The sequence below is a fragment of the Moschus berezovskii genome, chromosome 1 (assembly GCF_049115385.1).
Source record: "Moschus berezovskii isolate FMDL1 chromosome 1, NW_MosBer_1.0, whole genome shotgun sequence".
In the NCBI taxonomy this organism is placed as follows: Eukaryota; Metazoa; Chordata; class Mammalia; order Artiodactyla; family Moschidae; genus Moschus; species Moschus berezovskii.
Window position 1 is genome coordinate 163,796,386 of NC_142460.1, and position 24,351 is coordinate 163,820,736.

The window sequence follows — 24,351 nt, forward strand, 5'->3', positions numbered from 1 at the left end:
AGGGCTCTTGGTTACAAAAATCTCTCCACTCTCACTCTCCTCCCAGCCCCACGGACACACAAAAACACACTTACACACAGGGACACAAAAAGCTGAGAACAAATTATTGCAGCACAATTGTAAGTGTGCAGATGGATAGATTCAGTGTACATGATCCATGTCAGCTGCCAGCTCATTAAACTGGATGTGAAATTTATGTAGGATGTCACGTTCAGGTTGACATATATTCCACATACTCCCACTTAAAAAAAAAAAAATCTCACAGTGGATTTTTTTTTAAGTCGAGAGAAATGTTTTATTAAATATCTTCTTTACATTATTGATATATGTATGTTTGTCTCTAAAAGACAATGATGAGCCTTAGCAAACAATTTCCAAAATATTTCTCATGAGCCAGTAGAGCCCAACCTGATGAAGTTTCTCTCCATCACTGGCAGAGTGTCCATCAGACCATCATGTACTATATTCAGTTCAGTTCAGTTCAGTTCAGTCACTCAGTCGTGTCCGACTCTCTGCGACCCCATGAATCACAGCACGCCAGGCCTCCCTGTCCATCACCAACTCCCGGAGTTCACCCAAACTCATGTCCATAGAGTCGGTGATGCCACCCAGCCATCTCATCCTCTGTCGTCCCCTACATATTAGTAAATATTTAAACAGTGTCATTGGGAGGAGTTTTGGTTAAATCTCATAGTGGATTTTTAAAACAGCCAGAGCAATCCTGCCTAAACAAAACAGATCTGTAAACACTGTGATAAAGGCGTGGTCTCCCAGGACTCCAGGATTGGACCTGAGAGTGAATTGATATGCACGTTTCAAACATGGGGCTTTTCTTTTCCTCAAGTGTGTTTTACAGCATCATTTCTCCCCCATATTAAAAGAATCACTCAGCTAACTACCAGCAGTGCTAAAAGTTCTAAGAGACTGCAATACTTTTTTACTCTGGGTTTTCCCCCAAGAAGCAAAATATTTCCCTTATAATATTTTTGTGGCAGAATCCTTCTGACTTTTTTATCAGGAAGTTAAAAAAAGTGCACAGTGTAGGCTGTCATTTCTCCAGAATTACCTGTCATTAAAAGATGCTGTTTCTCCAGACATAGAGAGTAGACTTATGGACGGGGGGGAAGGGAGGAGAGGGTGAGATGTATGGAAAGAGTAACATGGGAACTTACATTACCATATGCAAAATAGATCGCCGACGGGAATTCGCTTTCTGGCTCAGGAAACTCAAACAGGGGTTCTGTATCAATCTAGAGGGGTGGGATGGGGCAGGAGATGGGAGGGAGGTTCAAGAGGGAGGGGATATATGTATACCTATGGCTGATTCATGCTGAGGTTTGACAGAAAACAACAGAATTCTGTAAAGCAATTATCCTTCAATAAAAAAATAAATTAAAAAATATGCTATTTCTCTCTTATTATTTTTATTACAGTTTGTTTCCCTGCCATGTTGGCAATAATTTCACTCTTAAACACATGTAGGATAAAGCACTGTTTTTGCAGGCTACTCTGGAATCCCTTTATATAAAAGTAGGGAGACAGTGTTTCATAAACGTTTCTTTTTTTAAGATTTATTTTTTGACATGGAATTTTTAAAGCCTTTATTGAATTTGTTTTTTGTTTTGTTCTTTTTATTAAAAAGTTGTTTGGTTTCTTGGCTGTGAGGCATGTGGGATCTTAGGTCTCCGACCAGGGATTGAACCAGCCACCCCTGCACTGCAAGGCGAAGTCTCAGCCACCAGAACACCAAGGAAGTCCCGCTGTAACTGTTTCAAAAGATGATCTGTGGCTTCTCCCATGTGCACTCACTTATGTGAGAGGACAGGATTATTCTGCCTGTGAAGGCAGGTGCTTGTCTGTCCTGCTTGCCAGGCTCTTACCTGCAGAGTAGAAATCACCTCCTCTCCCACCTCCTTGGTGGACACGAGATAGCGGGCCATTTCGGGATTAATGATCCGGTCCTCTTTCTCCCAGCGGACTATGATGGGCTTCTCACCATGGGCCGTGCAGCTCATTTCCTTCTTTTGACCCTGAGTGGCCAGGGTGGTGTTTGGGTAGGATGTAATCATTGCAGGAACTGAAAATCCAAAAATGACACAACTTATTCGGCAAAGCAGGGTTCACGGTTTCCCCACCATAACACATGGTTCAATTGCATTTGAGATGTTTCTTTGAAATATATTGGCTGAGCAAGAATCATGATCAAAATAGTTGGAAGGGTGGCAGAAAAATTGGATTCAATGAGCCCCAAGCAGAAATTGTTATGTAGTTTCCTATTGGGGGTGGGGGCGGGTCTTACTCTCTTCCAATTCCTGTGGAAAGTAAACTTATGATCCCTAAAACATACAAGAAAATAATGTGACTTGCTTATTAGACAGGAAAAGGGGCTTCTATTGATAATTACACTCCTCCTTCCATAATCACCTACATTTCCAACTATCCTTGTCAACTATGGGAATTTCCGAAACCTTGTTAGTCATCCAATTGGCTAACCAATCCTTGAAGTCACCTCTTGGCATCCCTAACCCACAGTTCTGCAGACCTCAAAACCAGACTTCTCCCAAAGTTTATAGCAGGGAATCTCATCTCAATGTATTGAGAGAGTGGGAAACTTTATTTGTGAAACATGTCAAGTTCCCTCCCTCCATCTCAAAATTCCTCTTGATGAAAGTGAAAGAGGAGAGTGAAAAAGCTGGCTTAAAACTCAATATTCAAAAAACTAAGATCATGGCATCTGGTCCCATCACTTCATGGGAAATAGATGGGGAAACAATGGAAACAGTGACAGACTTGACTTTCTTGGTCTCCAAAATCACTGCAGATGGTGACTGCAGCCATGAAATTAAAAGACGCTTGCTCCTTGGAAGAAAAGCCATGACTCAACTAGACAGCATATTAAAAATTAGAGACATTACTTTGCCAACATAGTCCACCTAGTCAAAGCTATGGTTTTTCCAGTAGTTATGTATGGGTATGAGGATTGGACCACAAAGCAAGCTTAGCACCAAGGAAATGATGATTTTGAACTGTGGTGTTGGAGAAGAATCCTTTGAACTGCAAGGAGATCAAACCAGTCAATCTTAATGGAAATCATTCCTGAATATTCATTGGAAGGACTGATGCTGAAGCTGAAGCTCCAATATTTTGGCCACCTGATGTGAAGAACTGACTCACTGGAAAAGATCCTGATGCTGGAAAGATTGGAGGCGGGAGGAGAAGGGGACAACAGAGGATGAGACGGTTGGATGGCATCACCTACTCGATGGACATGAGTTTGAGCAAGCTTCAGGAGTTGGTGATGGACGGGGAGGCCTGGTGTTCTGCAGTCCTTGGGGTCACAAAGAATCAGACACCGAGTGACTGAACTAGTGTGTTGGAGAAGACTCCTGAGAGTCCCTTGGATAGCAAGGAGATTAAACCAGTCAACCCTAAAGGAACTCAACCCAGAATATTCATTGGAAGGACTGATGCTGAAGCTGAAGTTCCAATACTTTGGCCACCTAGTTGGAAGAGCAGACTCATTGGAAAAGCCTTCAATTGTAGGGAGATTGAAGGCAAAAAGAGAAGGGGGAAATAGAGGATGAGATGTTGATAGCATCACTGACTCAAAGGATGTGAGTTTGTGCAAACTCTGGGAGATAGTGAAGACAGGGAATCCTGGCGTGTTGTAGTCCATGGGGTGGCGGAGTTTGACATGACTTAGTCACTGAACAATTAGTGTGGAAATGGGCCTGAGGAATCCAGCAAAAGCAAACACAAACACAATCTAGAAGGAGGTACCCTCCATCCAGGCCCATTGGGATTCTCCCAGATGAATCTCTGCTAACATGAGCTCACAAAACAAAAATAGTAAAACGTGGGAAAACAATCTACCCTCATGGAAAATCAGGCCCGCAAAGGCTTCAGATGCTAGAATTACAAGATACAGGCTTTGAAATAATAATGCACAAAATGTTTAAAGATATTTTCAAAACATGAGAAAAGAACAAGAAGATATGAAAAACAAACAGGAAGATTTGAAAAAGAACTAAAACAAATTTATATTTTTCATCTACTTTTTACCTAATTTTCCCAATCACAGGAGGAAGGGCTCTCCCTCATTTGTAAGGTCACGTTCATGCTATATTCTTCGCCCACCTCAGGGCCCTCCAGCACCTCTCCCTGGGCACTTGACCGTAGAAAAGCTGTGCCTTCTTCTGAGACTGGCACATGCCAGGGCATGTCCTCCCTGTAGCCAGCTAGAGTGGCTTGAGACACACAACAAGGCAGAGATCTGGACCCCACGGAAGACCCCACATTGTGAAGTTTCTCTATAGTCAGAAGGCATATGGCAGAGATAACACAACGTGGAGTGGGCAGACTGGGAATGGAGCAAAAGAAGTATCATGAGGCCCACATTGTAAAGAAAGTTGCCCACAGCCATGGTGAGGTTCCTCTGCCTGAGCGTCTGAGAAGCAGCAGAACTGCTCCACCATCCCCAAACTTTGCTCCTGATCCCTCCTTCCTTCTCACCTTTTGAAGATAATTTTTAATTTTATTAACCAATATGCTGCTATTGCTAAGTCGCTTCAGTCGTGTCCAACTCTGTGCGACCTCATAGACGTCAGCCCACCAGGATCCCCCGTCGCTGGGATTCTCTAGGCAAGAACACTGGAGTGGGTTGCCATTTCCTTCTCCAATACATGAAAGTGAAAGTGAAGTCGCTCAGTCGTGTCCGACTCCTAGCGACCCCATGGACTGCAGCCTACCAGGCTCCTCCGACAGTGGGATTTTCCAGGCAAGAATACTGGAGTGGGTTGCCATTGCCTTCTCCCATTAACAAATATACTGAGGTAGAATAAACATACCACAAAATCCACTTGCTTCAAGTATATATTTCAGTGGATTTTAGTATTGCCTTCGCTTTCTAGGGTCAAGGGGGAGGGGCAAGACATTTTATTGAGTGAAAGATTCTTTCAATTCTATAGCACTTTACAATTTTCAAAAGTTTCACACACACTATTTCATATAATCCCATAATAACCCTTATTGACCCCCTGCCCCTATCTTGCCCCTGCCCCTTTCCCTGCCCCCTGGGTGTTCTCTGTATCTGTGAGCCTGTTTCTCTTTTGTTTTGTTCACTAGTTTGTTGTATTTTTTAGATTCCACATAGAAGTGATATCATTGAGTATTTGTTCTTCTCTGTCTGACTTATTTCACTTAGCAGAATGCCATCCAAGTCCATCCATATTGCTGCAAACGGCAAACTTTCATTATTTTTATGACTCAGTAGGATTCCATTGTATACATACACACCACGTCTTCTTTATCTACCCATCCACTAGTGGACGTTCAGGTTGCTTCCATACCCTGTTGCAAATGGCACTGCTATGAAGATTGGGTGCATATATCTTTTTGAATTGGTGCTTTTGTTTTTCTCAGCTCTATACCCAAGAGTGGAATTGCTGGGTGAGTTGAAAGCAGGGACTGGCTCTGCTGCTTTCCCCCCGTGGGGTCTGCAGTGATGACTGTGGGCCTCATCCTGACTGATGCTGAGATGTGGGCATGTCTGGGGGTGAGAGGATGGGGTACAGGTTGGGAGACGTGGAACGCTGGCTGGGGCTTCTGCATCTTAAATGCAGTAGAGGATGAGGACCAACAGAAATGCCTAGGGCTGGAGGCATTTGGGGTTCTGGGCGGGCTTGTCCGGGATCTCGGGCAGACGATGGGTCAGTGTGGAGTGGACTTACAGGGGCGCTGTGGGACTTAGAAATTAATGAGTCAACTCACATCCATGTCTGTTGAGGTTACACATCAGGGTTTGGTTTACTGTTTTATTGGCTGCCTGGATTCAAAAAAGAAGAGAAAACGTTGAGAGTGAGGACTAGAAGTCTGAGGCCATTGCATTGTAGAGTGTCCTAAATAATGAGAAATAATTCTTCTATTAATAGTATGAAAAGTGAAAGCGTTAGTTGCTCAGTCAAGTCCAGCTCTTTGCAACCCCATGGACTATAACCCCACCAGTCTCCTCTGTCCTTGGAATTCTCTAGGCAAGTATTTTGGAATGGGTTGCTATTCCCTTCTCCAGAGAATCTTTCTGACCCAGGGATCAAACCTGGGTCTCCTGCATTGCAGGCAGATTCTTTCCTGTCTGAGCCATCAGGGTAGCTCACAAATAATTTAACAACTGGAATATGCTCCCCGCCCACGCCGGCCCCTCCTGGAGAGAACCAGTTCCTACAGCCCCTTTGTTGAGCGCAGAGTAGAGAGACTCCAGTGGCAGAGCTGTGTTCTGGAAATTAATCCACACTAATGCCTCCCAGGGTGGCGGGCTGCTAAAGGCCACACAGAGGATTTCTCAGGGTATGCTATTTGCTAAATAAGAAAACAAAACAAAAAAAAGCAAAGAAATGTGTCACACGCAGGGTATGAAAAAATACAGATTTCTTGTGAAGACACATTGAGTGTGATCACTTCTCAAGTCTGGGGTATTTTACCACTGTCAGTACTTTATATTTCAATGAGAGTGAATCAATGCTGGAATGAGGGTTTCTGTCCGACCTCATGAGCTGCTACACAGGGAGCAAACGCATTCAGAAGGCTGGAGTCTGCCTGGAATGTAATTTCCTATCCCTTTGAAAGCTCCAACTAGAGGAACACATTAGTGGTCTCCAAGAAAATGCAGCTGTGCTCAGAGGGCTTGCTTGTTGTCTGCCCTTTCCTTTTCCTACTAATGAAAAGCTTTATTGCTTTTTACATGGGAGAAGTACCTTGACTAAACCCTGGCCCTCCGGTGTACGATTTGTCCATCTTACCCTGCAAAAAGAAAGCTTCTCTTTTTACTCATATTTCTCCTTCGGAGGAATGCCCCCACAAAATGGGTATTTTAGTTCTGGTTCATGGTCAGAAATGGTCTGACGAGCCCTTGTTCTGTCTCACCCAAGTATTCTCAGCCCTTTAAAGAGACTGATCATTTTCACATCTCTCTGCAATGCTAATGTTTGAAGGCACGACCTTTTCGCTTGTCACAGTCACCAGTGCTGAGAGATGACAGCATGTCAGTGGAGCAGAGCTCTCTGCAAGGGTCTCTGAAGCATGACAAATGGATGGGGTAACAGGGCTGAGAACCAAGGGAGGCCGGGCCGCCCTGCTAGTGGGAGAGAAGGAAACCAAGAGCAAGAGGGCTTTGTTCAAAGATTACACGCCCTGTGCTTCTCCTGCAAAATTACCCATTAAAGAGACAGCTGTTGTACTTCGTTATATACTGGTTTATAAATTTCCTTCATTAACCACAATATCGCCTACCAGCACCTTAATGTTCAGCAGATCTGCATTCTTCCTGTTCAAGGGAGGCTCATCTGACCTACTTCCTTGCAATGCAAACAGACAGTGGTACAGTGGAGCTGCTGCTACAGCTAAGGAGAGCCGAGCCTGCACATGGAGATCAACTCTGTGGTCCAGGGATGCCGTCTACTTAGTCTGAAATTGGCCAAGTGGGAAGATTTAAATTGGTGAAACCGACAAACTGATAAATGCTGGAAACTGGTGCTTTCTTCTCTTCCTCCTCTCCCAACAGCTTTGAAAATTAAGAATTTACCAGAACACTACATAGGAGGATGTACCACTCTGTGAATGATTTCAAAGGGTATTCCCATTTTTCCAGAAGCACTGAGAAGGTGTGAATTTACCTCAGAGCAATAATCAAACTTGGGCTTACCAGGTGGTACTAGTGGTAAAGAATCTGCCTGCCAAAGCAGGAAATGCAAGAGACACAGTTTGATCCCTGGGTTGGGAAGATCCCCTGGAGGAGGGCATGGCAATCCATTCCAGTATTCTTGCCTGGAGAATCCCATGGACTGAGGACCCTGCTGGGCTACAGTCCAAGGGGTTGCAAACAGTCGAACACGACTAGGTGACTGAGCACAATGATCAACCTTATTTGTAACAGTTGCTGTTGATGTTCAGTCACTCGGTTGTGTCTGACCCTTTGTGACCCCATGGACTGCAGCATACCAGGCTTCCCTGTCCTTCACTAACTCCTGGAGTTTGCTCAGACTCAGGTCCATTGAGTCAATGACGCCATCAAACCATCTCATCCTCTGTTGCAACATTCTCTTCCTGCCTTTAATCTTTCCCAGCATCAGGGTCTTTTCCAATGAGTTGGCTCTTCCCATCAGGTGGCCAAAGTATTGGAGCTTCAACTTCAGCATCAGTCTTTCCAATGCATATTCAAGGTTGATTTCATTTAGGATTGACTAGTTTGATCTCCTTGCTGTCCAAAGGACCCTCAAGAGTCTTCTCCAGCACCACAGTTTGAAAGCATCAGATCTTCAGTGTTTAGCCTTCTTTATGGTCCAACTCTTACATCCATACATGACTACTCAAATATGAACAGCACATCACTGCATGTTTGGACAGGAATTCAATAATAAATTGACATACACATTTATTTTTCAACACAAGGATATATAAAAAAATAAAAATTATATTAATAAATCACTGATATGAAAGATTATTTCTCAAACTTTACTCTTCTGTTTGCATGACTTTACCAGTAATATAAAACTGGTCCTAATACAGGTTTATTTCTTTTTTCCTTCTTTAGCTCAGCTGAAAACACTGAAAAATAAACTAAAGGAAATACCAAGTGTCCTGGATAAGCCCCAAGTAGACAACATGACTGTCAAGATGATCTGGTTCAATCCCTTCATTTTACAAAGAAAGAGAAAACCAGAGAAGCAGAATGGGAGTCAAAGGCCCAGATGCAAGAGTCAACCAGGGTCTGACTTTCACATTGTTGTTGTTGAGTCACTAAATTATGTCTGACTCTTTTACAATCCCATGGACTATAGTCCACCAGTCTCCTCTGTCCATGGGACTTCCCAGGCAAGAATACTGGAGTGGGTTGTCATGACCTCCTCCAGGCAATCTTCCCCACTGGGGGATAAAATCTGAATTTCCTGCATCTCCTGCATCGGTAGGGGGAATTTTACCTCTGAGCTACCCAGGAAGCTTCTGACTTTCAGGAGTCCTGTTCTATCAAAACTCATCATTATCACAGATAAAGACTCCCATCAGTTCAGTTCACTTCAGTCACTCAGTCGTGTCCAACTCTTTGCGACCCCATGAATCACAGCACGCCAGGCCTCCCTGTCCATCACCAACTCCCGGAGTTCACTCAAACTCATGTCCACAGAGTCGGTGATGCCACCCAGCCATCTCATTCTCTGCCGTCCCCTTCTCCTCCTGCCCCCAATCCCTCCCAGCTTCAGAGTCTTTTCCAGTGAGTCAACTTGTCGCATGAGGTGGCCAAAGTATTGGAGTTTCAGCTTTAGCATCAGTCCTTCCAATGAACACCCAGGATTGATCTCCTTTAGAATGAACTGATTGGATCTCCTTGCAGTCCAAGGGACTCTCAAGAGTCTTCTCCAACACCACAGTTCAAAAGCATCGATTCTTCGGCGATCAGCTTTCTTCACAGTCCAACTCTCACATCTATACATGACCACAGGAAAAACCATAACCTTGACTAGACAGACCTTTCTTGGCAAAGTAATGTCTTTGCTTTTTAATATGCTATCTAGGTTGGTCATAACTTTCCTTCCAAGGAGTAAGCATCTTTTAATTTCATGGCTGCAATCAGCATCTGCAGTGATTTTGGAGCCCCCAAAATAAAGTCTGACACCGTTTCCACTGTTTCCCCATCTATTTCCCATGAAGTGATGGGACCAAATGCCATGATCTAGTTTTCTGAATGCTGAGCTTCAAGCCAACTGTTTCACTCTCCTCTTTCACTTTCATCAAGAGGCTTTTGAGTTCCTCTTCACTTTCTGCCTTAAGAGTGGTGTCATCTGCATATCTGAGGTTATTGATATTTCTCCCAGCAATCTTGATTCCAGCTTATGCTTCTTCCAGCCCAGCGTTCCTCATGATGTACTCTGCATAGAAGTTAAATAAGCAGGGTGACAATATACAGCCTTGGCGTACTCCTTTTCCTATTTGGAACTAGTCTATTGTTCCATGGCCAGTTCTAATTGTTGCTTACTGACCTGCATACAGGTTTCTCACGAGGCAGGTCAGGTTTTCTGGGATTTCCATCTCTTTCAGAATTTTCCACAGTTTATTGTGATCGACACAGTCAAAGGCTTTGGCATAGTCAATGAAGCAGAAATAGATGTTTTTCTGGAACTCTCTTGCTTTCTCCATGATCCAGCGGATGTTGGCAATTTGACCTCTGGTTCATCTGCCTTTTCTAAAACCTGCTTGAACATCTGGAAGTTCATGGTTCACGTATTGCTGAAGCCTGGCTTGGAGAATTTTGAGCATGACTTTACTAGCATTTGAGATGAGTGCAATTGTGCGGTAGTTTGAGCATTCTTTGGCATTGCCTTTCTTTGGGATTGGAATGAAGACTGACCTTTTCCAGTCCTGTGGCCACTGCTGAGTTTTCCAAATGTGCTGGCATACTGAATGCAGCACTTTCACAGCATCATCTTTCAGGCTTTGAAATAGCTCAATTGGAATTCCATCACCTCCACTAGCTTTGTTCGTAGTGATGCTCTCTAAGGCCCACTTGACTTCACATTCCAAGATGTCTGGCTCCAGGTGAGTGATCACACTATCGTGATTATCTTGGTCATGAAGATCTTTTTTGTACAGTTCTTCTGTGTATTCTTGCCACCTCTTTTTAATATCTTCTGGTTCTGTTAGGTCCATATCATTTATGTCCTTTATTGAGCCCATCTTTGCATGAAATGTTCCCTTGATATCTCTGATTTTCTTGAAGAGATCAGATCTCTATTCTTTCCTATTCTGTTGTTTTCCTCTATTTCTTTGCATTGCTCGCTGAAGAAGGCTTTCTTATCTCTCCTTGCTATTCTTTGGAACTCTGCATTCAGATGCTTATATCTTTCCTTTTCTCCTTTGCTTTTCACTTCTCTTCTTTTCACAGCTATTTGTATTTGCTCCCATAGAGGCAGCCAATCTTCCTGGAAGCCCATGACCTCCCATATTTGACCTGCAACCTGGGAAGTCCCTCAGTCCCTCCACGTGGTCAGAACAGAGGTGGCAGAGGAGGCTGTGGGGTCAAGAACAAGGCAGCAAGGCTTCCCCAACCTGGGGCAGGAACACTAGGGTCTGCAGGTGGGAGTTCTGGGGAGGGAGATACTCTGAGACATGAACACATTCTATGAGCCACTTCTTTTTGTTTCTTTAGCTACTTCTTCAACTATATATTTACATGTTCCAACCATTTGACTATAAACATTTTCAAACACACAGAAATTTGAACAGCCATATACCCGCTGCTTGTGTTTTGCAATGAACATTTATTCAGAGATTTGAAACAAAATTTATTTTCACTGTTATTTCACCAGTCAATCAAAGTTTACTGAACACATGAGTTTTACTACTCTGAATACATAAAATAGACTTGAGTGAAAACATGAATCTGTGCATATTGCAAAGTTCAGGCGCTAAGATGGCAGCTGCCTTCTTGAAGTCTGCTGCTCAGTGTGAAGCCCCCTGGAGGTGCTCTACTCTGGACCCTGATGCTGTGGCTTGGGGTCTGGCTCCCTTGGCTTAGAGCACTTGTCTTCTCAGAGGAGGAGGGGAGAAAGGGGATCAGAAGCCAGGAGGCTGGGCTCCAACTTTGCACCATCTGTGTACATGCTGCTGTGAGTGGGCAAGACGGTGGCTGCCCTGGGCCTTGGTGTTCTCACCTGATTTATGGGTGAGCTGCATGGGACAAGGTGCTCTCATCCTGGGCTGCATCTTAGAAGTGGAATCATCTGGTTTTTAAAATAAACCAGTGCCCTGGCCCTGTGTGTACTCAGTTGCTTCAGTCGTGTTCAACTCTTTGGGACCCTACAGACTGTAGCTCATCAGGTTCCTCTGTCCATGGGGATTCTCTGGGCAAAAATCCTGGCGTGGATTGCCATGCCCTCCTCCAGGGGATCTTCCTGGCCTAGGGACTGAATGCACGTCTTCTGCGTTTATGGCTGAGCACTGGGGGAAGCCTCCTAGACCCTACCCTAGACCAACTGAATCAGAGACTCTGGGGGGCTGGGCACGGGAATGGGTTTATTCAAAGTTCTTCAAGTGGTCCTCATATACAGCCTTGAGTGAAAAAGCTCAACGGATGATTTCCAAGTCCTTTCCAGCTCTGACTGTCCTCCCCTTTCCCTTTTTACTTCCTTAATTTTTAAAATTTATTTAAATCAGAGGATAATTACTTTACAATATTGTGATGGTTTTTTCCATACATCAGTATGAGTCAGCCTTAGGTATACATGTGTCCCCTCCATTCTGAACACTCCTCCCACCTCCCTCCCCACCCTCCTTTTCACTTCTAATCTCCCCTTTCCTCTTTTCCCTTCTCTTCTTCCTTCTCTCCTGCCTAACTTCCTTCCTTTCATCTGACCCCTCTTTCTTCCTCTTTCTCCTTCTCCCTCTCTGTGTCACCATCCCATAACAACAACAGTTAACTCTCCTGAATTCTGACTCATTGCTGAGATGTTTTCTGTATACTGTGTCTATACGTATTCGCTGCACACAGCAACCTCACTGCATAGAAACTCTGGGTGTAGAAATGACCTGAGACTAGACTTATTTGTAAGTGCCATTTTTAGTAGGCTCCAAATTATACTACAAATATGTGTGAATGATACAGAAATAACATTTCTAGCAGATTCATTGGATTTAAATTTATACGAACATATGTCTATGCAGATGATCAAAGAGAACCAGACACCAAACACCTACTTTGAAGGGAAGCAAATTAAGATTAACATATAAGAGAATTTCAGGATTTATTTCATCCCTGACATCTTGTCCTTTCCTTTTTATTTCTAAGTAAGGAAACAGAACTGGAGGGTTAAGGCTGGCTAGATGAGAACCTTCTCTCTTCTGACCCTCTTCTACTCCTATTCCCAAACTCGATTTCATCTAGTAAGATGAGAACAATCAGTAGCACCTTAGTTGTGGCATGTGGGATCTAGTTCCCTGACCAGGGATTGAACTCAGGCTCCCAGCTCTGGGAAGTTGGAGTCTTAGCCCCTGGACCACTGCAACTAAAAGATCTCACATGCTGAAGCTAAAGATCCCACCAGGTCACAACTGAGGTCTGGCGTAGCCAAATAAATAATTTTTAAACAAAAGAATAAAAAAAATCAGTATCACCATAAAAATCAGGCAGTAAAATTATCTTTACTTCCCAGGATGATGAATCTTGCCCTTCCTTTTCTTTCCTTTCTTCCCTTTCTTTCCTTAGGGTCTGGGGAAGCTAAGCAGGTCTAAGCTAAGTCTCATGAGGTGTATCATATATCTGAGACTTATCCGGTGGTGCGGTGGATAGGAATCCACCTGTCAATGCGGGGGACATGGGTTCCATTCCTGGTCCGGGAAGATTTCACACACTGTGAGGCAACTGAGTCCATGCGCCACGACTAATGAAGCCCACATGCCCTAGAACCTGTGCCCTGTGACAAGAGAAACCACTGCAATAAGACCACACACCTCAATGAAGAGTAACCGCCATTCACTGCAACTAGAGAAAGCTCACACAGCAACAAAGACCCAGTGAAATTAAAAAAAATAATAATATTAAAAAAATCATATGCCTGAACCTGTGTATCCTCTCAAGTTTCACATCACTTTTACACCCCTGATCTCATAGTGATACACGTGTTCCCAGTAGAGAAGAGAGTGCTTAACTCCATGTACCCACACTGAAACAGAATCAGAGCAGGTAAACAGAATTGGAGTCTAAAGCCATCAACAAGTCAATGAAAGACCCAGAAGGAGAACCCAGGACTTCTGGACCCAAGCGCAAAGCTCTTTGCCCAACCACAGTGGAGGCCCCGAGGCTGGTCCACAGGTCACAGAATGCCACCTGCTGGGGGGAGGGGCACCAGAGCATCCTTGGAAGCCCCTCTGCCTGGGGCTGGGCCTGTTCAGGGGAGACTTCCCTGATGTCCTTGTTGGTTGCCTTCCCTCAACTACAAATAAGGACCCTAACATCTCTCCTTCAAGCCTACAGTCTATCTGAGCATTGAGGCCAGCAGGACAGGCTCCACAATTGTAGGTTCCCAAGCAAACTGAAAATGTGTAGACCTTTGTTAACAAAGCAGGAGAAGGTGTCAGTAAAGTGACCAACTATGAGGCCCTTTCTCCTTCTTCTGTGGTCTCTCTTTCTCCACGTGCCGTGATGGTTTATATTCACGGTTGTGCCAGCCCTCCCAGGCCCCCAGGACACACCCTGAGACTTGCAAACACGTGTGTGCACCCTACGAACTCAGGGTGCCGTTCCCATCAGAATGATCGCTGCACCCACGTCTTGGGTGGGTGACCTCCAGGTACCCTAAATTGCTCTCTGAAAGCTGCCTGGTGCCGCTGCCTCCAGCAGAGAGGCCCCCCTTATATTCTCCATGGAGATGCCAGCTCACACCCAGGTCCTCACAGGGTGGAGGATGGCAGCGATGAATGGGTGGATGCAGTGCAGGGGAGGGCTGGGGCCAAGGAGGTGAAAGGAAGATAGCTGAGCTCCACAACAAGAGAGGCCACTGCAATGAAAAGCCCGTGCATCTCAAGAGTAGTCCTCGTTTGCCCCAACTAGAGAAAACCCTCCATCCTGGGAAGGCAGGGAGGCGGTGGCAGGTAGAAGGACTCAAGAGCAGAGACTTCAAGTGCCCAGTTCATGCTGCATTATTCCATACAACTTTATTACAAAACACACATTTACAGATGAAATTATTGAATCGCCTGGTGGTCCAGTGGTTAAGAATCCACATGCAAGGCAGGGGACAAGAGTTCTATCCCTGATCCAGGAAGATTCCACATGCCATGGAGCAACTAGACCTGTGGACCACAACTAGAGCCTACTCACTCTGGAGCCTGTGCTCCACAGCAAGAGAAGCCACTGCAGTGAGAAGCCCATGCACCGCAAGGAAGAGTGGCCCCCGCTTGCCGCAAACAGAGAAAGTCAGTGCAGCAATGAAGACCCAGCACAGCCAAAAGTAAATAAATAAATATTTAAAAAATAAAGGTAAAATTATTAAGAACTTCAATATGGTGGCTGAAGAAGCTTAAACCTAAATGCAGGTTCCCTTGGGAGCTGGTGACCCCATGCCATGGGATTGACCGCATACTCCAGACACCAACCCTCCATGCTGTAAGTACCCAGCCTCCTAGGAAGACACAGCTGTGACAGGTAGACAAGAATAGCCTGGTTACCTGCTGGGTAAGGAAGCTGAGAGGGGTCTCTTGAGTCTCTGGGGCAAGGTTGGGACACACTAACTGCAGCCTTGAAGAAGGACCAGGAGCCAGCAGCCTCCTCCTTTCTCATCACCAAGGCAACAGAGTGGGACCTCCGATGTCATGTTTCTCTGTCACTGTGGTTCTGATCCTTACATTACCTGGGGCTACTGAGGAACCCACGGTCACATGTTCTCATCAGGATTCTTCTCTTTTCCTTTCTTTTTTAAAAAAATTTTTCTTGGAGTACAATTGATTTACAATGCTGTGTTAGTTTCTGCTGTACAGCAAAGTGAATCATACACACACACACATACACGCATACACCCCCTTTTCAGATACTTTTCCCATACAGGTCATTCAGTTCAGTTCAGTTCAGTTCAGTCGCTCAGTCGTGTCCGACTCTTTGCGACCCCATGAATCACAGCACGCCAGGCCTCCCTATCTATCACCGACTCCCAGAGTTCACTCAAACTCATGTCCATCGAGTCGGTGATGCCATCCAGCCATCTCATTCTCTGTCGTCCCTGTCTCCTCCCACCCCCAATCCTTCCTAGCATCAGACTCTTTTCCAGTGAGTCAACTCGTCACATGAGGTGGCCAAAGTATTGGAGTTTCAGCTTTAGCATCAGTCCTTCCAATGAACACCCAGGATTGATCTCCTTTTTGAATAGAGTTCCCTGTGCTATACAGTAGGTCCTTATTAGCTATTTATTTATACACAGTAGTGTGAATGCATCAATTCCAATCCCCCAGTTTATCCCTTCCACCCCATCCTTCTCCTTTTCAAAAAATTGTAGTGAAGTATACAAAACATAAAACTGATCATTTTAACCGTAAGTCCAATAGCATGAAGTGCATTCACACTGTTGTACAAACTTTACCATCATCCATCTCCAGAACTTTTCCATCTTCTTCAACTGGAACTCTGTCCTCATGAAGTAGTAACTTCCCATTCTCTGCTCCCCAGCCCCCGGCACCCACCATTCTACTTTCTGTCTTTGTGAATTTGACTGTTTGAAGTACATCCTCTAGATGGAATCTTACAATATGTTTGTCCCTCTGTGATGGGTTTGTTTCGCTTAGCTTAATGTATTCAAGGGCTTCCCAGGTGGCTCAGTGGCAAAGAACCCACCTGCCAATGCAGGAGACGTGGGTTTGATCCCTGAGTCGGGAAGATCCCCTGGAGGGCAATTCACTCCAGTATTCTTGCCTGGGAAATCCCATGGATAGAGGAGCCTGGTGGGCTACAGTCCATGGGGTTGCAAAAGAGCTGGGCATGACTGAGCAACTAAACAGCAGTAACAATGCGTTCAAGGTTCACCCGAGTTGTACCATGCGTCAGACTCTCCTTCCTTTTTAAGCCTGGATGACATTCTGTTGTGCGTAGATACAATATTTTGCTTATCCGTTCATCCATCGATGAAGTTGTTTCTGCCTTTTGGCTCCTGTGAAGAAGGCTGCTATGATCAGTGGTGCACAGAGCATTATTCTTGAAAGTGTCTGTCGCCCTTTGCTAGAGAAAATTGTTTGCAATTCTGTGCCTGCTTCTTTTTCTCCTTCTTTTCAACGTTCAAAGGCTGAGTGGCTTTCTCCCGGTTTGGGGTCCCTGCCTCTCAGCTGTGTCTCCATTTCCTCATCTGTAAGAACAATGGGGCCTCCAGCCTCCTGAGGCTGTGATGGGGATTAATGAGATTATGTGTGTGGAACCCACGGAGTGTGTCGTCAGAAAGGCCCTGAAGAAACACAGAGTGCTATTATCTCTGCTGCAGAATCAGAAATGCCTCCTGTCCAAATACATATTGTTCATAAAAGTTTCAGCAAGGAAGACTGCCTACCGGGCAGCGCTAATCCTCATCAAGAAAATGATTTCTCCAGCCAGGAATTAATAAGTTCTTAGCACATACTAAAATATCTCCGCGGCTGGGTTATTATGCTTACATAATGAAGTTACTTTGATTATAAGCATTAATCAAATACGTGTTTCCAAGCTACAGTGGGCTGTGTTTGATGTTAAATTTTAACAAGAATGACAACATCTCCACTTCTTGGCAGCTCTGCCAGGGCCCCACGACTTGATTAAATGTGTAAGGGTAAAGACAGGACGTTTAGGGTTCATATTACATTCACTCTGCATGTGTCTTCAAGTTACCTTATTGAAAGAATGTTGATTTCTTTTTTAATTTTAGTTTAAAAATATTTATTTATTTATTTATTTATTTTTAAATATTTATTTATTTATTTAGCTTTGATGGGTCTTGGTCGCAGCTCGCAGGATCTTCATTGTGGTGTGTGGGCTCCATGAGCTCAGTAGGTCCACCACTCGGGCTTAGTTACCTCTAGGCAAGTGGGATCTTAGTTCCCTGACCAGGTATTGAACCCCCATCCCCTGCACTGCAAGGCAGATTCCTAAGTACCGCACCACCAGCAAATTCCCTAAAGTTGAGTTATTTATAAGACAAGTATAAATATTAACCAAAAGATAAAAAACATTATTTCCCTCAAATTCACATAGAGATAGGCAGTCATTTCCCTTTTTTTTTTTTTTTTTTTTAAGCCTGGCTGGTCACGTATATAGACTCTACACTCTGCCCAATAAGAAAACTTCCTAATAATTTAACAGAAAAAAATATTAAGTAGACTTTTTGCCAACAGTGATGCTGCTGCTGCTGCTAAGTCACTTCAGTCGTGTCCGACTCTGTGTGACCCCATAGACAGAAGCCCACCAGGCTGCCCCGTCCCTGGGATTCTCCAGGCAAGAACACTGGAGTGGGTTGCCATTTCCTTCTCCAATGTGTAAAAGTGAAAAGTGAAAGTGAAGTCGCTCAGTCGTGCCAACAGTGATAGTAAAACATAAATTAAAAATTGTAAGAAAATAGACCCTGTCATCATGAAAAATTAAGTGAGGTCCAGAATATTGATCAGAAAAACAAGGGCCCACAGAGTGGACCACAAGTGACACAAATGTCTAACCAACTGCTTGCAAGGATCCCAGGCTGCCAGCGGCCCTGTGCGGGGGCACCGAGGGGGGTTCCCTCCCAGCCTTCTTTCTAAAGTATTCACATATGGTTCTTGTGAGGCAAGTGGTTTCCATGGAAACCAGAAGAGAGTGTTTTCCTGGCTTAGGGATGGAAACACAGTTCTGTCTAAAGCCACATTCTAGCTTTTAAGCAGAGGCTTCCTTCTCATACAGCTGTTTTTCATGGAGAAGCAAAGGGAACAAACAAACCATTTCCCCCTTTCACACTCCTGGGGTGACCTGAGCCTCACTCTGCTGATACCAGTGGCCATGTCTATCACCCTGGGGCTCCGTGGAATCCAGGGCGGGGTCTTCTGGCAGCTGTGCTGAAACCATCTCCTTCTTCAGGGCTTCCCAGGGTCTTCCTCCTCTTGAAGAATCTTGTTCAAGACAGGTCAGTGACCACGACTTTGATCCTGCCATGGACTCTGAAATCCTCACCGTATTTTAAAATTTCTCTAATTTTGCCTTTTCCTTGAAGCCATTTAACCAGTTGGCCATCATCCTGTGTCCATATTCATTTCCCCCCAGGACTTATTCATTTGGTTGCTAATGAGGCGTTCACATTTGCTTGCATACAACACACACTCGCTTTTATTAAGCTGGTTAGCTGGATTTGGTTATAATGTTTGGTTTATTTAATTTGATTTTCATTTTTTTTCCTTGCATCTCTTTGTCATTTTGACTATGCTAGTTTCAGGGACACGAAAAGTTCTTTCAGAGACACCCGGTGTAATAATGATATTAATTATAGTTAACATGTATTAAGCCCTATGTTAATCATTTTATTAGCTTTTAATCTTTACAGCTTGAAAAGAAAATGGCAACCCATTCCAGGATTCTTGCCTGTAAAATCCCATGGACAAAGGAACCTAGCGGGCTACAGTCCATGGCGTTGCAAAGAGTCGGACATGACTGAACAACTGATCACATCTTTACAGCAACCGTAGGAGGTAAATGCTATCATTACCCTGATTTTGTGAGCACAGAAATCGAGGCATAGAATGGCTCATTCCAAGTCACACAATAGAGATGGAGCCTGAATTTTACAGTCACACACCTTGGGTATACATCTATAAATGCCTGAGTTAAGTCTTGCCTGGTTTTGAATTGTTCATATAATAGGTCATGCTCTATTATTTTCCATTTTCCATCCTTCATTCTTTGTTATGATTCCATATATCTGCTATATGTATTATACGTTTATCACCAATTCATGTCTGACTCTTTGCGACCCCATGGACTGCAGCACGCCAAGCTTCTCTGTCCTTCAGTGTCTCCTGGAGTTTGCTCAGACTCGTGTCCACTGAGTTGGTGATGCCATCTAACCATCTCATATATATATGTGTATATAATATATATGGAGCCTTCAGGTATTCTCATTGTTGTATAATATTTCTTTGTATGAATATTCATGGCTTACTTACTTGAGTGGGTTCAGAATTTGGACATCACAATGTGAGCATCAACATTTTAGTACATGAATAACAGTCATTTATCCATGAAATTCTCTAGGGAACATTTAGAGGAATACAATTTCTAATCAATATATACGTGTATCTTTAAATTTATGAGACAACACCAAACAGCTTTCAAAAACAGATGTGCACATTTACAGTCCAACTGTCAATTTTTGTTATTCATTTGTTCATAACAGTGGTTCTTCAAGAGTGGTCCCTGGGATTCCCTGGTGACTCAGTGTTAAAGAATCCACCTACCAATGCAGGGGACACAGGTTCGATCCCTGATCCGAGAAGATCCCATATGCCAAGGAGCAAGTAAGCCCGTGTGCGGTGACTATTGATCCTGTGCGCTAGGCCCTGGGAGCTGCACCTACTGAAGACTCCAAGCTCTGGAGTCTTTGCTCTGCAGCAGGAGAAGCCACCGCAATGACAAGCATGTACAAGGCGACAAAGGGTAGCCTCTGCTCACCGCAATGAGAGAAAAGCCCACACAGTGCTGAAGACACAGCACAGTCAAAGATATATGAATAAATTACATGCATCTTCCCAGGTGGCACTAGTGATGAAGAGCTTGCCTGCCAATGCAGGAGATGGAAAAGACATGGGTTGGGAAGATCCCCTTGAGGAGGGCATGGCAACTCACTCCAGTATTCTTGCCTGGAGAATCCCATGGACAGAGGAGCCTGTGGACCACAGCTCATAGGCTCATAGTCAGACATGACTAAAGTGCCTCAGTGCATGCACACGCACACACACACAGAGTGGTCCCTGAACTCGCAGCAGAAGCATCACCTGGCAACTTGCTAGAAATGCCAGTTCTGGGGCTAGCAGACCTAACAAGTGTTCCAGGTGACTCTGGGGAATGCATGCAGCTGAGAACCACTACTTTAGAGCTCTTCTTGGCCTCATCCCCCAGTTCAGTTCAGTTCAGTCGCTCAGTCATGTCCGACTCTTTGTGACCCCATGAATCACAGCAGGCCAGGCCTCCCTGTCCATCACCAACTCCCGGAGTTCACTAAAACTCATGTCCATTGAATCGGTGATGCCATCTAGCCATCTCATTCTCTGTCGTCCCCGTCTCCTACTGCCCCTAATCCCTCCCAGCATCAGAGTCTTTTCCAGTGAGTCAACTCATTGCATGAGGTGGCCAAAGTATTGCGGTTTCAGCTTTAGCATCAGTCCTTCCAATGAACACCCAGGATTGATCTCCTTTAGAATGGACTGGTTGGATCTCCTTGCAGTACAAGGGACTCTCAAGAGTCTTCTCCAGCACCACAGTTCAAAAGTGTCAATTCTTCGGCGATCAGCTTTCTTCACAGTGCAACTTTCACATCCATACATGACCACGGGAAAAACCATAGCCTTGACTAGATGGACCTTGGTTGGCAAAGTAATGTCTCTGCTTTTTAATATGCTATCTAGGTTGGTCATAACTTTCCTTCCAAGGAGTAAGCGTTTTTTAATTTCATGGCTGCAATCACCATCTGCAGTGATTTTGGAGCCCAAAAAAATAAAGTCAGACACTGTTCCCACTGTTTCCCCATCTAATTCCCATGAAGTGATGGGACCAGATGCCATGATCTTTGTTTTCTGAATGTTGAGCTTCAAGCCAACCTTTTCACTCTCCTCTTTCACTTTCATCAAGAGGCTTTTGAGTTCCTCTTCACTTTCTGCCATAAGGGTGGTGTCATCTGCATACCTGAGGTTATTGATATTTCTCCCGGCAATCCTGATTCCAGCTTGTGCTTCTTCCAGCCCAGCGTTCCTCATGATTTACTCTGTATATTAGTTAAATAAGCAGGGTGACTATATAAAACCTTGACGTACTCCTTTTCCTATTTGGAACCAGTCTGTTGTTCCATGTCCAGTTCTAACTGTTGCTTCCTGACCTGAATACAGGTTTCTCAGAGGCAGGTCAGGTGGTCTGGGATTCCCATCTCTTTCAGAATGTTCCACAGTTTATTGTGATCCACACAGTCAAAGGCTTTGGCATAGTCAATGAAGCAGAAATAGATGTTTTTCTGGAACTCTCTTGCTTTCTCCATGATCCAGCGGATGTTGGCAATTTGATGTCTGGTGCCTCTGTCTTTTCTAAAACCTGCTTGAACATCTGGAATTTCATGGTTCACATATTGCTGAAGCCTCATCCCTCACTCCTCCCCAAAACCACTCAGAGCCTTTTTCTAGGTGTTGTGGGAAAGTGCAGCATTTGAAATCAAAAGAGCAGCCTCTGAGTTTTGGCTCTGTTGATGCTCAGGCTGTTCACCGAGGTGAATGTTTACACTCTAAGCCCATTCCTCAGTGGGTACCATGGTGATGGCTGCTTCAGCACAGACCCACAGCAAAGATCAAACACATGAAAAGCCCTTTGTAGACTGTGCCAGGTTTAGAATGTCAGTTATCTTCCTCCAGCTAATATTTGCATCCGTGAACTTGTTTTCCCAACTAGATTTACATTCCACCAAGGCTAAAGGGCTTTTTACATGTATGTATATATAGGCCAGGACCAGAAGGGAAAAACAACAACAGTGTTATGATGAGGGTATCTTAGAGATTTTAAAGATTTAAACACATTGTATGTTTTTTATAAAGCTTAAGCAATTATAAAATCACATTTAAAAGTAAATTCCACTTTGTAGGTTCTAAATGAAGTATTAATAAATTCGGTAAATTATTGTTCAGTTTCCTAGTCATGTCTGACTCTTTACAATCCCATGGACTACAGCATGCCAGGCTTCCCTGTCCTTCACCATTTCCTGGAGTTTACTCAAACTCACGTCCATTGAGTCGGTGATGCCATCCAACCCTCCCCTCCTCTGTCATTCCCTTCTTCTGCCCTCAAGCTTTCCCAGCATCAGGGTCTTTTCCAATGATAAATAATGGATTTTTCCATTTATCCAATGGTAAATAATATGTATCATCATATTGTCTAGAAAACTGACCTCGTAGATTAAAAGAAAAAGAAAAGCTTTTTTTAAAGAGCTAAATTCCATTAACTCAATATGAAAGGAATGGGGTGACAGTCTGCTTACTTTCCAAGATCAGGGTTTCGGGTGGGATTTTCAAAGGGACTGTCACCACAGGTTGATAGAAAGGTGTGTATGTGTGTGCATGAATGCCTGAGATCATGTGCATTTGTGTGCATTTTTCTATAAGTGTCAGAGTACATGTGCATATAATCATGCAGGCATCACACACATGTGCATGGGTGTGTGTACATGAGCACATCTGTACATGTGTGTCTCAGAGGCACAGAGGACAATTCCTGAGCCCTTGGAGCATTAAAATAATCCTGAATTCTATCTCCAGAATTTTATATGAAAGCCAAAGTGGTGTACATGTTTAATAATATCTGTTAGAAAATAAACACACATTATATATCTTTCTTTTTAAAGAGCTTTCTCTCTTAAAAAGGAAAACATTCAAAGTACTCAGATTGTCTCCTGTCCTATTTTTTTATGTGTGCTGATGCAGTGACCGATAGGGAGGTGATGGACGTACAAAATGGCACCAGCGATTCTGCAGACGGGAAAGCACGTTTTCCGAAGAAGCAAGCAACACATTTCCTCCCAGTCTTACTAGAGCCCAAACAACCTGCCTTTCCTTTTTAATTTGAAATGGAGGGAATTCTCCTCACGTACTGAGCTGTAGGATTAATGATATCAGGGAATGGAGACTGAATCCTAGCTTGTGAGCAAATGCCAGGATAGGTCCATGCACACGTGCTCACATGCCCACATACGCCCATGCACACCACTGCCCACCCCCACCTCAGACACCTCAAATCAGTGCTTTCCCTGGCTTTGTGTCCTGGGCTTAGGAACTTCAGATCCAAGCATGATGTCAGGAGGCCCTCACCTGGCACCTGTGCATGGGTATTTTCATTGTCACTGTGGCAGGTGGCATCACTTGGTGTTGTCCCCTGCTTACAGCAGTTGATAAATCTTACCAAGGAAGAAGCAGAAAGGCACAAGGGGTTCTTGGAAAATAGCCTTCCTTGTTAATCAGAAGGTACTTTACGACCCAGCAGCTCCCTGGGGGTTTTTAGATTTCAGAGGCTTGTGAAGCAACACATGTAACTGTGCCTCCCAGAGCAGGAGAGGAGGCGCTAATTGAGGCATTGACGGCTCTAAATGAAGCAGGAACCCGTAGGAAGACTCAGCTCCCGTGGAAACGAGTGTTGCCAAGCAAGGCATGCCGGAGCATCAGCAGGTTTCATTCACCAGTATCCATGCAAGTAAATGCACACTTAAGCACCCTAACTGGATCTCTTACAGCACAGGGTCTGAGCAAAACAGCTACAAAAATAATGTTAGAATATTAAAAACCTCTCCTTTATGAATCTTCCAATTCATTGTCTCCCTAAGTGGATATTTTTATTGTCTATTTCTCCTTTCGCAGATGCAAAACAGGTATGCTATTGCTTAGCCACTCAGTCATGTCCGGCTCTTTGCAACAACATGGACTGTAGTGAGCCAGGTTCCTCTGTCTGTGGGATTTTCCAGGCAAGAACACTGGAGCAGGTTGCCATTTCCTCCTCCAGGATATCTTCTTAACCCACAGATCGAACCCATGTCTCCTGATTTGGCAGGCGGATTCTTTACCACTGAGCCACCTAGGAAGCTCCCAAACTGGTAT

At 44.3% G+C, this 24,351-nt stretch overlaps 1 protein-coding gene across 2 annotated transcripts in view; it reads right to left on the minus strand.

Annotated features, from left to right (window-relative positions):
- Nucleotides 1-24,351, minus strand: part of DSCAM (DS cell adhesion molecule) — a 337,475-nt gene that overhangs the window by 167,897 nt on the left and 145,227 nt on the right. For both annotated transcript variants that reach the window (XM_088828353.1, XM_055420373.2), the window contains exon 8: nt 1,881-2,077. In XM_088828353.1, coding sequence (XP_088684479.1) covers nt 1,881-2,077 — 197 coding nt within the window. The remainder of the gene's footprint in view (nt 1-1,880; nt 2,078-24,351) is intronic.